The sequence below is a fragment of the Trichophyton verrucosum genome, assembly GCF_000151505.1.
Source record: "Trichophyton verrucosum HKI 0517 chromosome Unknown contig00702_1.f1.exp, whole genome shotgun sequence".
Lineage (NCBI taxonomy): Eukaryota > Fungi > Ascomycota > Eurotiomycetes > Onygenales > Arthrodermataceae > Trichophyton > Trichophyton verrucosum.
In genome coordinates, this window is record NW_003315273.1 from 55,153 (window position 1) to 71,390 (window position 16,238).

The 16,238-nt window shown below is 48.7% G+C and overlaps 8 protein-coding genes across 8 annotated transcripts; 2 read left to right on the top strand and 6 right to left on the bottom strand.

Annotated features, from left to right (window-relative positions):
* Positions 1–392: 392 nt before the first annotated feature.
* On the bottom strand, positions 393–3,744 carry TRV_06418 (uncharacterized protein; the record flags this gene model as incomplete). Its single annotated transcript, XM_003019498.1, has 4 exons — positions 393–581; positions 647–3,151; positions 3,228–3,269; positions 3,373–3,744. The coding sequence occupies 4 exons, from the start codon at positions 3,742–3,744 to the stop codon at positions 393–395; spliced, it is 3,108 nt and encodes a 1,035-aa protein (XP_003019544.1).
* An 860-nt stretch (positions 3,745–4,604) lies between these two features.
* Positions 4,605–5,045, bottom strand: TRV_06419 (uncharacterized protein; the record flags this gene model as incomplete). The annotated part of the gene is made up of 1 exon (XM_003019499.1): positions 4,605–5,045. One exon carries the CDS (start codon positions 5,043–5,045, stop codon positions 4,605–4,607), a length of 441 nt encoding a protein of 146 aa, XP_003019545.1.
* Positions 5,046–5,313: 268 nt separating this feature from the next.
* On the top strand, positions 5,314–6,386 carry TRV_06420 (uncharacterized protein; the record flags this gene model as incomplete). Its single annotated transcript, XM_003019500.1, has 2 exons — positions 5,314–5,624; positions 5,699–6,386. 2 exons carry the CDS (start codon positions 5,314–5,316, stop codon positions 6,384–6,386), a joined length of 999 nt encoding a protein of 332 aa, XP_003019546.1.
* A 322-nt stretch (positions 6,387–6,708) lies between these two features.
* TRV_06421 (uncharacterized protein) lies at positions 6,709–8,037 on the bottom strand (the record flags this gene model as incomplete). The annotated part of the gene is made up of 3 exons (XM_003019501.1): positions 6,709–7,182; positions 7,239–7,561; positions 7,623–8,037. 3 exons carry the CDS (start codon positions 8,035–8,037, stop codon positions 6,709–6,711), a joined length of 1,212 nt encoding a protein of 403 aa, XP_003019547.1.
* Positions 8,038–8,375: 338 nt separating this feature from the next.
* On the top strand, positions 8,376–9,266 carry TRV_06422 (uncharacterized protein; the record flags this gene model as incomplete). The annotated part of the gene is made up of 1 exon (XM_003019502.1): positions 8,376–9,266. The coding sequence occupies one exon, from the start codon at positions 8,376–8,378 to the stop codon at positions 9,264–9,266; it is 891 nt and encodes a 296-aa protein (XP_003019548.1).
* A 232-nt stretch (positions 9,267–9,498) lies between these two features.
* On the bottom strand, positions 9,499–10,448 carry TRV_06423 (uncharacterized protein; the record flags this gene model as incomplete). Its single annotated transcript, XM_003019503.1, has 4 exons — positions 9,499–9,664; positions 9,730–9,849; positions 9,924–9,990; positions 10,187–10,448. 4 exons carry the CDS (start codon positions 10,446–10,448, stop codon positions 9,499–9,501), a joined length of 615 nt encoding a protein of 204 aa, XP_003019549.1.
* Positions 10,449–10,975: 527 nt separating this feature from the next.
* On the bottom strand, positions 10,976–12,022 carry TRV_06424 (alcohol dehydrogenase, zinc-containing; the record flags this gene model as incomplete). The annotated part of the gene is made up of 1 exon (XM_003019504.1): positions 10,976–12,022. One exon carries the CDS (start codon positions 12,020–12,022, stop codon positions 10,976–10,978), a length of 1,047 nt encoding a protein of 348 aa, XP_003019550.1.
* Positions 12,023–14,409: 2,387 nt separating this feature from the next.
* Positions 14,410–16,130, bottom strand: TRV_06425 (uncharacterized protein; the record flags this gene model as incomplete). Its single annotated transcript, XM_003019505.1, has 5 exons — positions 14,410–14,800; positions 14,870–15,564; positions 15,654–15,731; positions 15,788–15,913; positions 15,987–16,130. 5 exons carry the CDS (start codon positions 16,128–16,130, stop codon positions 14,410–14,412), a joined length of 1,434 nt encoding a protein of 477 aa, XP_003019551.1.
* Between the last annotated feature and the right edge of the window lie 108 nt (positions 16,131–16,238).

Consider the following 16,238-nt stretch of genomic DNA (forward strand, 5'->3'; position numbering starts at 1 on the left):
GTTAGGTTTCAGACAGTAATGGCTACATAAAAATGCTACGTCAACTTTTTCAATTCTTGTTGTGCTATTAACCCATAGGCAGTGGATAATATAGACAGTAAAGGCCCACTCCATGTAACATTGAACCTATACGGGCTGCAATATCGGTAAAATAGCCTTCAGTCATCGAAGGGTGAGCACCATACCAGGCATAGCACCTTAGAATATTAAAAGCCCAAGGGAATCAAGACATGGATAGGCACCTGGCATCAAGAACCGCATCAGGTAGACAATTTTTTTTAGGCCATCAATGACAAGATCGATCGCGGAAGCCGGGGTTGAATCACAGGTCAATTGCTCAAACATGCATGATTTGTAAAGGCTCCGGGTATCATAGTTTATTCATCTCGAATTTAGGCACTAGAGTCCTTAGCAGAAGCCAAAGGACGGGCCCAATCGCATGCAACCTGGCTCATTTTCATGGCATTTTCCTTTGCCATTGCGCATGCAACTTCGGCCTCTTTTGCCGCCTGGATGGCAGTTAACATTGCCTTTTCAGCATCATGCGAATTGTTCACGGCTTCAATAAGAATCTTGCCAAGCTATAAAATATGATCGCCAACAGTTAGCAATTATTTAGAAACATTCAGGGTTTAATGACACTTACTCTAATTAGCTTCTCCTTGCGAGATGTATCGACTTCATTCCGCGCTGAATCAAGAATCTCCATCGTGATAGTGCTAATCCTTCCAGTGTCTCTTAGTGCAGGGGAGCGTGGAGGTTCGAGGTGGCGGTAACTGATGTCTCCATTTGAAGTGCCACTTGGAATTCCGCTTCCACCAGTACCAAGATGAGGAACAGAGTGAGACGCTGGCACAGATAGTTTGAAGTTACTCGTAACCGTTGGCTTCGCATAAGAAATCAAAGGGCGCATGATTTCTTTTGGTGCCTCAGATTTATTCTTTGAAAACAATCCACGGAAATTGGAGAATACTCCTTTGGAAGATGACCCTTTGCCTTTGATTGGTTGCGGAGCGGTGGTGATAGGATCAGCAGAGCGGTGATGACGCTTCTTATGACGCTTATCTTTCTGTCCCTGGCTATCTGCATTCTGTGACGAAGGCTGATCTGGTCCGATGTGGATATCATTGTTTGGTCTAGGCCTATAGTGGGCTCTATCGGTAGACTGTCGGTGTGGGTATCTTCTAGGCGAGCCATACGTAACACTAACTTTGCTATTATGCCGAGGGCTTCTAGGAGAATTCACCTTAGATGCTTCATTCTGGGACTTCCTAGTGCGCTCTACTGGGCCAGCGGACTTGGATGGAGATGGGGAATTGTCTGTCACAGCCACGGGAATAGAGCTCTTTTTGGCAGATTCAATAACTGGGGAGCTGCAAGGCTCTTCGTTGGGTTTTCCAGGCTCTGCAATTGGTTCCCTATCTATCGATGTAGATTGCTTTGAATTCAAGTCTTTACCTTCTGTGTCTAGGAACGGGTCAGCATCAAGCTTGTCCGAAGCTGGATGAGGTAACTCCTTTTCGGGGGAAGATTTTCGTCTCATTGACCGATGGCCAGAGGATGCTCGGCGAATTCCAAATTCAGCGCTCTTTGCTTTTGAGATTGATTTTCCGGCTGGTCCTCCAGCAGGTGTAGGACTGCCTTCCTCCGCTGGAGGTTTACCACTGAAGGACAGCCGATAAGATGAACTCTTGGAGCGCTTTGAGGAAAAGGTCGCAAAGAGGCTATCAGTGGAGAGTCTAAATTCCCTCTTGTGTCCGGATTGACGACTAGGACCACGACTAGGACCACGACTCTCTTTCATATTCTTCTCCAACACCTTGATATCATCTTCACCCATGATGAGACGCTCAGCCTCTGATGAAATACGAAGTTGCGGGCCGTGGCATGGGGCAGATTTCGAAAGCTGCTTCACAGTGATATCATCCGAGAATGGGTCGGCATTTTCCTCTATTTCCTTGGTTTTACCGTTCATTTCACCCTGGGATCCGTGTCGCAGATTTATGCTAGAATGGATATTGCCCTTGTCCATTCCAGAAGGACTTTCCTTTGCCACTGCCCCATTGGTGGTGAATTTCTCTGCTCTATCAAAAATAGCAGATGGGGTGGTACCTTCAGGTAAGTTTCCAGGCCCGTTATCCTCCCTATTCTGCTGGAGCATACGAGTAGGGAGTGGGATTGAGCTTCTCTTTGAAGGAGAGAAGACAGTTGTTTTTGAGCTATGACCAGCCCCTGAACCACTCTCAGGGAATAAATTCCGCGGCGACATTCGAGGAATTTTAGAACCGCTTTTGTCCGTTCGAGGCGTAGTATTTAGTGAGGCTGGAGAATAGGGGTTTGATGGAGTAGGTGTTCCCATTGGCTTTTGTCTGGGGTTCATGGCACCAGGTGTCCTAATAGGCGAAGGAGAATTTTGAAATGAGCAAGAGGATGCTCTATTCTCTCTCGTCAGGAAATGGTTCATACTGCCAGGTGAAGATGCAACCCTAGGGCGGTCTCTAAATGGGTTAGACTTGGGAACCCGAGAATAATAGCCTGGAGATACCCCTGTGCCATGATAAGCAAAGGCTCGTTCCGTCTGTACTGGATTTCGGTAGAAATCGGTAACAACCTTCAAGTTTTGAGGCTTTCTAGGTGGAGAAAACGGACTCTCCATTGAAGATTGACTGGGAGCAGATGTGCCCCATTTCGTAGAGTCAAGACTAGAAGCCTCTGCCGCACTACTCTCAGGCAGGTAATCTTCTTTCACCTCACTTGTCTGCCCTTCACCTTCTTTACCAACCTCCATGCAAGCTGTGGCCTTTGTAAGTTTGGATAAAGCATCCGCAAACATACGAACCCCATCAGGGATTGGAATGTGTGCGTCTTCTTCTTCAATCCGTGTCAACTTAATCTCATCATTACCATTCGGTTGGTCATTGCTTGTGGTATCTTCCTTACTGTCTTCAGCTTGTTCTGAGGCAGTTGTCGCCCATTCCTTATCAGAAGGAGAACAAGGAGGAAGGTGTTGCGATAAGTCTTTGCTTGTTTCAACAGAAGTATGTATATCCGAATTACATGTTGTATCAACCCCTGAAATAGGCCCAGGTGGGTAGGGCAATGGCTTTTCCGAAGCAAGCTTCTTATCAGTAACATTTTGAATGGGAGCATTCTAAGTAAAGGGGGGGAATCAAACAGATCAGAATCGATGTTCTAGCAATTTAGACGCGTTTATGCAGTTCACATACATAATTGCACTCCTTGGAGCTCCTATCTGGACATGGGGTAGACTGTTGCTCCGTTTGAGTTACAGAAATCAATCGATAAGAACCCTAAGCAAGCAGGTGTCAGCAGTCATGTAAGCTTTCATTTGGGAACATGCTTTCCACGTACAACACCTGAGGATTGACCGTTTTTGTAAGGAGTTCTTTTGCTATAGTTCGTCGACTTTGCCGATGTGGAACGAAACGCATCCACTCCCTTTGACGCGACTGATGCCCAAGTCTTCTGACGTGGTCTGCTAGAGCTAACAGGCAAGGACCTCGTAGGTGTCTCCGGGCGTGATTGTTTAGGTCTATCAACCGAGGGTCTTCGAGAAAGGCCTGAGTTGGGGGGGAATAGCTGGTGACTCGGGCTGATGGGTGTCATAAACCGAGGGTAAGCTGGCTGCGTATTGTCAGTGGACTGGATTGAATTGTTTGAAACCGTGCTCTCATTCGTAATAGTAGGCTCGCAAACGGCCATTCCATCTACCTGGTCCTCCATGTTGAACGTGTCTGCTCGAGTAGATGAGAGGCGTAGACCTTCTCAGCAAGCACGTCCTGTATGGGCCATACACAGATCACAAGATGTAGAGTGAACACATTTCGGTATCAGTTAGAGCATAAGCTGGAGGACAGAAGACTCCACGAAAATGAATGTTGTAGTTTAAAAGGTGGGAGATGACATGTGTTGGTGTGAAGGGAAAGAAATGAACGAGTTCGAGTACGCAACGGAATAACTTGTCACGTAGCTCGAGTGCGAGAAGAATATTGAAATAAAAGCCTATTGTGAATAAATCCGGTCAAAGGACAAAGGGAGACTAAGGAATTTGCCAGGTCTAGAGGCTTAGAGAGTAATGATATCAAGGTCTCCGGCAAAATATGAAAAACAAGTCAATATCTAATAGTACTTAGTACTATACAATTATCATAATCGCAATGGATGGTGAGAATATTGCGCTCTTCAGAAGCACAATATATAGTTAGAATCAAACGCGTGAATATATTATGATAGATTAGGGTCCAACAATCCAAGCTTGAGCAAGAGTTCTCTGGCTGATTTCAAGAATCTCCAGAATAATCAATGGGTGATGTACAGAATGCCGGTGATCGCAGATGATATCTGATGTCAGAAAGAAAACTCCATAACAATGGTAGGGAATGGAACAAAACTGAACTCCAATGGCCATGGATTGAAAAATACGGGATCGGATAGCAGAATTAAAGATTTAAAAGTCAAGACATGTTCACAGTTTTGAGAGATCTTCAGTCGAGCCTCCGGGGTATGCTTTTGGAGGCAATTTTGATATGCAGTCAAGAAAGACGGCTCACTCCTAACGATCTCGTTAGACCACGCCAATAGTCTTAGCATATAGTAATAATGGCATAAGATAAACAAACCTGAGGGGATTTTCTTTTGGCGGAAATCCTTGGGCTACCAGTGGTTTCACTGGTCTCTGTGGAGATGGATGGGACGGTGTCATGCCACTCGGTCACCTCCCATTCGACATGCATCGTATCGTTACCTCCGACGCCCCTGCGGTGTTTCCCTACTCTCCCCAGTCGGCTTCCTTCAATCATTTCCTCAAACCAAGGAATTCCTCCCAGAGTACCGCTTTGGCGGGTAACAAACACCTGTGGTTCCGCGGAGGCGACTTGCCTCGACGAGGAAGCCGCGGGAGTAATACTTCTACTAGATGTAACCGGAGCAAGCTGTGTTCCAGCATCGACATCTTCCGGGAGTAGCCCCAGGTCCTCAAGGGCGCTCTGGTCCTGGCCGAAGAGGCTGCCCACCGTAATCGACATGTAATCAGCCTCCTCGGGAGGACTCTCGGTCCAGTAAGTCAATGGCGTACCGCAAAAGCCACAGAAGACACGCCGACAATGCGGATCATCCGGAGGGATAAAAGTGCGTCGAATAGCAGAATGAGTCTCGTCAGGGAAGAAGGACACGGTTGATGATTGATACCACTCAAGAGGCACTCGGAGCCATGCGGTCAACGGAGCGGCCTGCGTCCGACCTATAGACGACAACATCAGCAATCAGAGCATATGACGAACGCATCATTGAGCTATGCGCGGTAGAATACTCACGATTGACACTGCTCGAGTCGAAGTAGACCTCGGCCTGGTCACTGGCATCAAGTGGGATGTTGATGAAACATTTGTTTCGCCCACAAGAACAACCGCCTCGAAGTGTCTGGCTCATGGTATCAATCAGAAAGATTCAGGTAGAGACGTAATTCCTAAAGACTCAATTCAAAACGAGCGGGAGATAATCGCATCGCGAGACAAAGCGCTGCTCTGCTCCTGTTCTTCATCGTCTTCTCTTCCTCTTCTTCTTCCTGGAGGTTGTTTTTCCCTTAAAGTCCAACTTTCATCTAAGTATGATGTTATAGATTAGGTAATCATGCATTAGTTAGGTGATGTCTTATGTAATTAATGACGTAACTGCTTAGTCATATTTTCACATGCGGAGATATTCCCGTTATCGGGCTTCTCCTCCGCGCTCCGCAGCTCCTTTTTTCAACTTCCAATCAATGTCATCTGAACAGCAAAGAAATAGCAAGATCAAGGTCGCATGAAGGACGAGACGAGTGCCCAAGAGAGACGGCCAACCAAGCAGAAGCCATAAAAGGGCCGTTTGCGCTTTGTGTTCCGTGTTATTTGTTTGTTGCTCGCCAACGGGTTACCAGCCTACCTCCTCCTACCCCCTCCTACCCCCTCCTATCCATCGTCATGGCTCCTGCAACTTCGCCAACAGGAGCTGCCGCCGCTCGAAAGCCTAGCTCAACCCCCGGCGAAGATACCGAGCAGCAGACGAAGAGAACGTCCAACTCGCCCTCCGATGCCCGGCCTGCTACGTCCGAGAGAGAGAAACCTCGTCTTTCTGAGCAGGAGAAGAAGAACAACCATATTGCCTCTGAGCAAAAGCGCCGGGCAGCCATACGTGAAGGGTTCGACCGATTAACCGAACTTGTGCCGGGTCTGACTGGTCAGGGCCGTAGCGAGGGCATGGTTTTGCGCAAAACTGTTGATTTCATGCAACTCAAGGTCCAGGAGCGAAAGGATTTGATTGAAGAGATCGAGCAGCGGGGAGGAAAAGTCGATGACAGGCTGCGCAATGTTACGGAAGCCATTAGATGATTTTGTCGTTTAACAATTTTTCTACACACATTGCAGTATGGATGGGCAGGCGGCGTTTTCTTGGGGCTTTCAGGTTTAAGGGGGGGATGGGGGTTTGGATGGACGTATTGAGCGGTGATACCCATCAAGTCAATGTCAAATCAGTGGCTTTTAGGCTCTCATTTTTTTACCTGTGTTTAACAAGTAAATCAGAATATAAACATGAAATGAGAGGTTAATATTCTAGATTGAGCATCAATACTTGAGCATTGCGTTTTCAGGCTTTGCAACCAACTTAGAGACGCCCTGGGACTGCAGCAAAGCCTATTTGCATCAGAAGCTGCTAGTACGCTTGAACGATATAATCCTGCCCGCCACCGAGTCTAAATGTAATAAGACGTCCTAGATCTGTTGATCCATCCTCCTGCACGCCCGTTTCTTCAAGGTCCCGAAACAGCTTGTCGATGTACTCCCCCGCGCCCGAGAGACTCAGAATTTTAGCTATTGCCCGGTGTAGAGCGAGTAATCGAGGAGATGGGGGGTCGATCGTTTTCCCATCGCTAAGAAACAGTTTCCGTGTCACAGGTAGTCCTAGTCGTTCAGCATAACCTGGAGTGTCGATACTTTCGATACGGTAGGTATTTTCCTCCCCCGAAACAGCTTCAAAATAGATCTCAAAATTTCCAAAGATGTTATGGAAATCATGTGTGAGACTGATAGCATTGCGAGGACTATCGATGTAAGGCCCTTCTATGAGGCTTGCAACATCACAATCAAACATATTTAAGATATTAATGGCAGTCCTTCTTGCATCATTCTACTTAACAGTTAGTATACCCGCAATGAAGATTTTCTTTTGTTATAATAACTTACAAGCTGCAAGTCCTTCTCCACTTTTACAAGGGAATGTGGTAGTATGTGCGCAACTTCCAAGAAACCCCTTGGATCTTCGACTTTGATCACATTTCCATCGTCATCCATCACGACTGGTCCATGTTCACGCAGTCGGCGACGCTCCTCTTGCATGTCAAAAACTCGAGAAACAACACAACGATGACGGTCGCGGATAAGGCACAAGGACCTAAGATACGAAACTCTTTCCACGGTGCCGATGATCTCATGGGGTGATTGAATGCTTCTGATGGCAGAAATTTGAGCTGGCGTAGGTTGTGGTGTTCTCTTCCCACTTGCTTTCACTAGGTAGATATTAGTAAAGAGAATGTCATATATTTACTATCAAAAAGGCGGGGCACAAACATGGGATAAAAAATTGGTCGAGGAGCATATCTGCGAAACCCTTGAGTTTGTCTGTGAGCCGGCTATCGTCTGTGTCAATATCTGCATCACTGTCGATATCGAAACCCATAAAATTAAAGAAAACCCGCAGAAACATATCCTTTGATATATCTGAGGCCGAAAACTCGTAGGAATGGAGGATGAGCAAGTTGCGGTGGTACCCCTCCTTCATACCAACCTCATCACCAACACGACGAACAACTCGATACAAAACATCTTGAGCACGAGAACGCTCTACTCCAGCCAGGGGCGGTAGTTGGTCATAGTTTATGACCCCTTCGAATGATGCTTGGTGGTGGTCGTGAAGTTGGGGCGGAATGGGAGAACGTCCAGGCAAGTCAAGCACTTCCTCACGGTATGGTTGTTGGGAAGCCATAACTACTCGAAGTAGTTAAAATAATTTGCGTAAAGAAACGAAGAAAGGGTGTTAATCTGATTAATGACCCAAGTCAGAGGTATACAGGTAATAGCCGGCCTTAATGAAATCTGACGCCATCCTGGCGCCTGGTGTGAAGAGTGTAGGAAGTGAAGTGCAGAAGGTGAAGTATTTAAACTCGCTTCACCATTAGAGTTCACGGGACCCGTCGATGCGGCTCTTCTTCGTGTTTAGTTACTGGACTTGGGGAGCGAAGACGGGGAAGAACGAGGGACACACCCGCACTGACGAGTATTATTGTTTATTAGTGAAGTAACGTCCGCCATCCCACCTCGAAGATGAACATCTTTAGGAGTGCAACCTCATACGTCTACAACATCATACCATCCTTCCAGGAAGACGAAGACGAGACAGATAACAGCAACATGTCCAGCCAACAGACACACCCTTCGGGAATACCATCCGATCCACCACCATCTTACGAAGCCTCTCAACCTGCATCCAAGCCTCATCCGAAGCCACTTCCGCCCTCGCTTCCAGTGCTTGTGAGCCTGCGAAAGAAGAGAGTAATCCTCGCCTCGGCCTCTCCTCGCCGTAAACAGATAATCGCCTTCCTCGGCCTTCCCAATCTTGAAATCATCCCCTCGAATACAGCAGAAAACCTCCCCAAGACCCTCACCCCGTTTGAATATGTGCTGGAAACAGCCACAGAGAAAGGTCTGGCGGTGTATAAGCAGGAGATAGACAACGAGGTAAAGGGAGAGCCAGCGTTGATTCTGGCCGCCGATACCATTGTTGTCAATCCAGAGACAGGGGATATTCTGGAGAAACCACACTCAGAGGTAGAGCATATAAGTATGTTACAGGGACTGAGGGATGCAGGAGATCATAAAGTGTACACAGCAATTGTCGCTATAGCACCGTTGGAGAGTGCACAGGCCCCAGGGTACGCGCTTGAGTCGGTTGTGGAGGAGACGACCGTTCGATTCGACCCTCAGATCACAGACGAGTTGCTGCTCATGTATGTGAGGACAAGAGAAGGTGCCGATAAGGCCGGAGGATATGGAATGCAAGGGTTGGGATCAGTACTTGTGGAGAAGATTAATGGCAGCTACGATAATGTCATCGGCCTGCCGCTGAGAGCTACGCTCAAGCTCATCGAGAAGATAATGACCATCGCAGAGGAGGATGCAGAAATAGACCATGGTGCATTGGCAGATGACGGTTAGACGCCCACGTTAAAGGGTTACGGGTCCGATATTGATAGCATGATTCCCACTTCTGTATTTTACGCACCAAAAGAGGGGGAAGTTTGATGAAATTGAATGCTTTATATGCATATGTAGGTATCCATGGGACCGAAGACAACTTCATGGAAAGGAATAGAAATAAAAATGAAAAGGGGGGCAAAAAAATTGTGTATCAGGGTACAAAACAAGCAGAAATACAGGATATATACATTTACGCCTTCCAGATCCTCTTGAGAGCTTCTGTTACGCCAACATCGTTAGTCTCAAATTCGTACAGGCCAACCGCAGTAGCGAGAGTGAAACCGCGGAGGAGCCAGTTCAAGAAGGCAGAGGTCTTGGGCACACGCCATGGACGGAAGTAATCGGCAATCATGGCCCTGCATACAATTAGCTCAAAACTATCACTTGAACAGATGGTGATGGGTACTGGTATATGACGTACTGGAAACCGATGTGGGAGTGAATGACGAGGGTACCGCAGAGCACAGCATCAAGGACAGGGCTGACCGATCCAGAGGCGAATGGAGCAATTGTGAGAGGAATTAAGGAGGCCGCAACCACTCTATAGAAAGGCGTTAGTTATACCAGCACCACAGCCCCGTACGTAAGTGTACATATTATATGCCCAGTACACACCTCTCAAAGGTCCAATGGTAGCTTCCGTGGGTGGGAGAGGTGGGAGGAATTGGAGCAGCATCATTAGCTATAGATAAGCATTAGTTAACCTGGTATCTTGATGACATCGTATGTAGTTCTTGCGAGGACGTACTGGTTCCGTGGACAACCTCTATAGCAACACCATGATACATTAGCAAACATATCTTGAAAACTCAAGGCCAGAACTTCTCAATTCCTTCCATCTCGCCTGTCAAAAGCACCCAATATTCCGCAGTACTCACGGGGCAATGGTGGCAGGATATCCTTCTTGCTCGAGGCATGGAACCATGTCCGCTGTAGCTGGTTGGCACTCAGTGCGGCCAACGGCGATCTGTGCTGGAAGCCGGCGACGCGGCAGCTCTGCCGGAGAGCGGAAACAGAGGGGCGAACGATAGAGGAGGCCATCTTGGTCCTGGCTGCTGCGATGCGGCGTCGTGGTTCGGTTCGATATCCTCCTCGACTTGGATCTTCGTCGTTGGTTGCACTTGAAGCAAAAGCGAACATCGAAAAACATCCTCGGGAAGCGGAAAGTCAGCAGAATCGGCGGCGTCTGATTGGCCAGCGTCCACTCTTGAGCCGAAAAATCCCGTGATCGATTAGGTAAGACGTGCAGCGGATATAAAGCGTTTCTTGCGACGTTTTGTAGGATCGACGAAAGGCATTCAAATCTTGGTATTGGACTTTAGTACGTTGCTGTTGATCTAACAAGAGTGGCAGGCGTTATAGCAAGGTGTGGTGCTGGCGTCGGTGCTGTTCTGACTGCCCGTCGACCTCAGACATCAGCAATTTCTACGACTCCTCCTAGTCACCAACAACGACCAAGACAAGACCTCTATAAAAACCAATGGATACAAGGCACGAATGTGAACTTTTCACGGCTGATATTGCTATCTTAATTGAAATAGAATTCCCATGACCATCCCAGGTAAACTGAAAATTAACCAAAACCAACAGTTAACAACTCCAAAATGCAGTAGAAGTGGAAAGCCGAAACCAGCGAATTAGGTACACATATCGATTATCTCTTACATCTACAGCTTCAAGACGGCCTTGCCCAGGTTCCTTCCGTGGAAGATACCCACTAGACCCTCAGGCGCATTCTCGATGCCCACCGTCTCCGCAATCAGGGGCTTGAAAGAACCGTCCTTGATCCATTTGGAGACACGCTCGAGGTGCTCCTTCGACCACTTGTCACCCATGCCGGGATCGTTGACAATGAACCCACGCATCGTCAAACGCTTGGTAATGAAGTAGAAGAGGTTCTTGATAGGATATCTCTCCCTCATTTGCAGGTTATACTGCGAAATCATTCCACAGGCGACGATGCGCCCAAAATCATTCATATGTTCGAGGGCAGCCTCGAGGTGATCTCCACCAACGTTCTCGAAGTAGATGTCAATGCCGTTGGGAGCAAGCCTCTTGAGAGCGTCGGCAGGCTTTTCTGTCTTGTAGTTGAACCCAGAGTCGAAGCCCAGGGTCTTGACGATATAAGATAACTTCTCTTCACTACCAACACTGCCGATAACTGTCAGTCCTTCATGCTTGGCTATCTGACCGACTACCTGGCCGACTGCACCGGCTGCAGAGGAGATGAAGATGGTCTCTCCCTTCTTCGGCTTGCCAATTTCATACAGAGAGGCGTATGCGGTCAGGCCAGGCATGCCGAGTGGACCAAGGAAGACACGAAGATCCTCAAGGCCTTCTGGGTTCTCGAGCGGCCTGATGAACTTGAGATGGGCCTCGGGCAAGACGATGTTATTTTGGATGGGCAACAGGCCGATAACAACATCGCCAACTTTATACTTGTCGTTCTTGGACTTAACTACCCTTGCGATGGTGGCGCTGGGAATAGGCTCGTTGAGGCTATATGCTGGAGTATAGGACTTGACGTGCGCTGGTCTCATGCGGCCTCGCATGTAGGGATCGAAGCTGGTGTAGAGGCATTCTAGCGTCAAACCGCCATCTGGGGCCGGGGCCTCGGGGTCGAAAGGGACATTCTCAACAGCTATGTGTACTCCGGGTTCTGGGAATGCCGACGGAATCTTTTTGAAATAGAGGGATTTGGTTGTGGTAGCCATGGCTAACGTATATGTTTATGTTGAAACTCCAGTATAACGACGGCGTGGACTCTATTATGAGGTCTCAGCACAACCACACTCTCACTAAAGATCAAGTTGGAGGAGATTTACATATATATACTCGACAGTGGTGCAAGTCCTTGGCCCGGACGAATTTTGACCGTTTCAGATCTTATCGACGAAGCAGACTATTCCCATTGAGAGCCTGGCTCCCGCTTGGTGGAGGGGAATGGGGATAGGGGGGGAGGGGGGTGGTGTCTCTGCTCGGGTACGGGAATATCCTCTAATTTTTCAGAAAATAAAAAAAAAAAAAAAAAAATAATGCCTGTGTTCAAAATCGCGGCGGTCCTTGCTCAAATAAGCATCTCAACTGCACCGCTAGGTAGCTAAACGAGATCACCGGCGGCTTAAACAGAGCATGAAACCCGGGTCTTGCCACAAAATGTCTGAGCGAGAGATGTCCCTTTCCCTCCGTCATAATTATATAGGTTATATAGTTATGACATCAGTATAGCCGCAGCCCGAGTTCGCCTCATAGCAGAGCCAACTAGTTGGTTGGACTGTTTACCAGCAAGACAAACAGCCTCGGTGCCTAGGTAGATTTATCATTGAACCAAAGTAGAGGCGTAACCACTTTTCTTCGGCAGACCCTCTTGCCCCTAGTTGTATGGAGTCAGCTCAGACTCGTTCAATTAACGGAGCGCCATGGGGAAATCTCTCTTACCTATTTTTCCAACGTTTGTCTTTTTTCTTCCCACCTCCGCCGCCTGTTATACCGAAAAGAGAGTCCTCCTCCGACGGATCTGATGCAAGCACGGCCGTAGACTCGGACAACAGACATGATTTAGCTTCTTCCACGACGGAGCAACTTGGCTCTTTGTTTCTTCCACAGTGCATGGTATGACAGCCGTAGATTATATAGGAATGCAGCTCCGTGCTGGCTTGCTAAGCATAACTAGTGGTGGAGCGGCGCGTCGTATGGTTGCTTGGGCTGCTCCATACACACCATCCCGCCAGCGAGCGAGGTACCAGAGCCGGCGCTGCGTGGTGCAAGGTGTACTTATACAGGCGAGACCAGGCGAGACCAAAGCAAGCCTCGTGCATGCTGGTCGAGGGAAAATAATATCCGTACATTAGCTCTGGCTCAAGGCACCGCGGCCGTTCATCGAATCATGGCGTGTATCGGCTCACGCCAGCTTGTCTCCTTCGAGCAACGCGGGATGGCGTCAGATAAAGGACACGTCTGACCGATTCTCATATGTGCTGAGAATCTACTGCAACTAACTGGCTAACATGCGGTCGTAGTTTAGCAGCCGGAGAGTTAGACGGTGCACTCTCGTGTATACCTGGCGTCGTGCGACTATCAACGCCGTCATCGTCGACCAGGTTCTGCCGTATATATTAAAGACGACAGGGCTATATTTGCCTCATTTGGACCTGCTCGCTGGCAGAGCCAGGGGACTCGAGCAAAGTCTCAGTGCGGTTTCACGCCCTCGCAGGCCGCTCGCTGTTCTACTGAATGCGTCTGTGAAGCTCAATATCTAGCCCTGTCTGCTGTCTCGGTCCTTGATGGAGGCATTGCCGGCATCGTCCGAATGCAGCCGCCTCTTGGAAGCTCGCGTAACCATTTTGTGTGCCTTTGGAGTGCATAACATTAAAATACGTAGGTTAATGCCCTGTATCCCGGCTGCTTCTGTGCGCTTGAGCTGCGTACGCCCGGCACTATGGACGGGGGAGACCAGGGTGGATGTGCGTGCTTCTTGGTTATGCTGAAACCGAGCTGCTCGGAAGTCTTGACGTAGACGGCAAGTGTTCAAAAAGTAGAAGAGGACATATAAAACCCCTTGAAGTTCCCCCCTGGCAACAGCCGGAGAAACGGCTCTTTTGTTGATTGCTACGTGAAATTCTGTTGAGAACGGATACCTGGGGAACACTGGGGAACAGCAAACCCTGTGGTTAAGAGTCGATCATAGCCAGTGTGGCTGCGTAGAAGGGGGCGTCCCCCGGCTACGAAGGGATACACAGGTCCGACGGGGAGAGGGAGCTAACAGACAACTAATAATATCAAATGGAAGAAAATGCAGTATTTAAGTAATGCGGATAGAGGTAGGCGAGGGAGGCGGAGGGAAAACGGGTCTTTAGGTACTGTACAAAATGATATATAGGACCGCAGCTATCGATCCCACTTGTGAATCTATCAAAACAAGACAAAGACCAAGAAACGGTGGGGGAGAAGTGGGATCAGGTACAAAGGAAATTACATTTGTGAAGAGAGAAAAAAAAAGTCTTCGCGGGGTTGCGAGGCTTCTTTTTTTGTCTTGTATATTTGTCTTCTGTCTTTTTGTGGCGGATTTGTTACAATGGTCTTCTTTCTTCCCTCTCTATTTTTAAGAAGCATCGCGGCTCATGTCGTTGCGGATTCTCTGGTAGTCGAGCATGCCCTCGATGCTTCCGAAAGCACTGACAGCAAGGTCCTGGTCCCAGAGTTTCCGCTGGGCAAAGTCCATGACGTGCTTCTCGGTGATGCCGTCGATGACACGCTCGATTTCTTGTGGAGACAGGCGGCGGCCGGTAGTGACGATCTGGCGGCCGGTGTCCTCAGCCACAGCAGTGGTTCCATCGAGAGAGAGGAGGATGGATGCACGAAGCTGGGCCTTGGCACGCTCGACCTCAGCAGGGCTGACGTCGTATGATAGGCGAGACCATTCACGGAGGGTGAAGTGGACGAGGTCATCAAGGTTGGTCAGGTTCTCAGATACAAGGTAGATACCCCAGAGACTGCACGAGTTAGTACAATACATCATCTATGGTCGAGAATATATGCAAAAAAAATAGAGAAATGCTCACCCGGTATCACTGTAGCTGGTGGAGAAGCTCATGAAGCTGTTGGCCAAGTTGTGGTGGTTGATGAAAGTGCTAAGCTTGCTTCCGAGGTAAGGAGAGTTGCCCATAGTACGATCCCAGTTACCAACAATGGCCTGCGTGACAAGAGCAGTGAAGTAGTCATCGTCCTTCCAGCTGACACCCTCAACTGCGAGAGCAATGTGAGCAGTTGGGACAGTGTCATCACGAATTCGGACATCAGAGCCAATGAAGTCTGGCTGACGCTTCTGTTCGGCGGCAATGGCGGAGGCAGCAGAGCTTGGTGGTTGGCTGGGGAGGTTTCCGAAGTGCTCTTCGGCAAGTTTAACGAGCTGCTCGTGGGGGACACCACCAGCACCAACAAGAACCATACGGTCAGCAGTGTAGTTAGTCTTGATATAGTCGACAAGTTGTTCACGCTGAATGCTGGCAATGTTCTCCTTTGGTCCAAGGATGGTTCGTCCAAGAGGCTGGCCCTGGAAAGCAGTGGCGTGCAGGTGATCAAAGACGACTTCCTCTAGTTGCTTGTCGACCTCCTCTTGCTCTCTAAGGATGACGCTACGCTCACGTTCGATGGCAGCTGGCTCGAGTTTGGAGTTTTGGAGGATATCAGACAAGATATCCACGGTCTTGGGAACATCGGCATTGAAAGACTTGGCATAGTAGACAGTGTTCTCTCGCTATAATGGAAGGAATAGTTAGAGCTTGTCCTCGATGATTTTAAGTTTTGGATATGGTCGGATGATAAGTATGGTATTTAGAGACATACCGATGTGTAGGCATTGAGGTGTCCACCCATGTTCTCAATTTCCAACTCCAATTGGTGCTGGGTTCGTCGATTGGTGCCCTAGACATTGTAAGCATTACATCACCAGCCACGGACCTTGAAAAACACCAACACACCTTGAAGGCAAGATGCTCCAGGAAGTGAGCAGTTCCATTGGTCTGATCAGTCTCAGCTCTGCTTCCGGCATCGATCCATACACCGACGGTCGAGGTCTGAGCCCATGGAGAGTATTCGGTAGCAATCTAGAGGGACAGTCAGCGTGTCTCTTCCATCTCTGCCATCTGAGCCATCGTCCCCAGCTCGATCCGGACTCACCGTTAAGCCATTGGACAGTGTCGTTGACTGCGTCGTGCCAGCGACTGGAGATGCAAAACCTCGCCTGCTGCGCTGGACAGCCTGCAGCGCGCTGCGAGAGCGCACCGCCTGGTGGAAATTGAGAGCGAGTCTCCGGGATGCCATGGCGGAGGATGTGAGAGGGATCCTGGTGGTGAAAAGGTGAATCGGGGGCAGCGTTCGACTGTCGCTTCGTCGTGCCTTTTCGATGAAGTCGTGAAAAGCGAAAGTTGT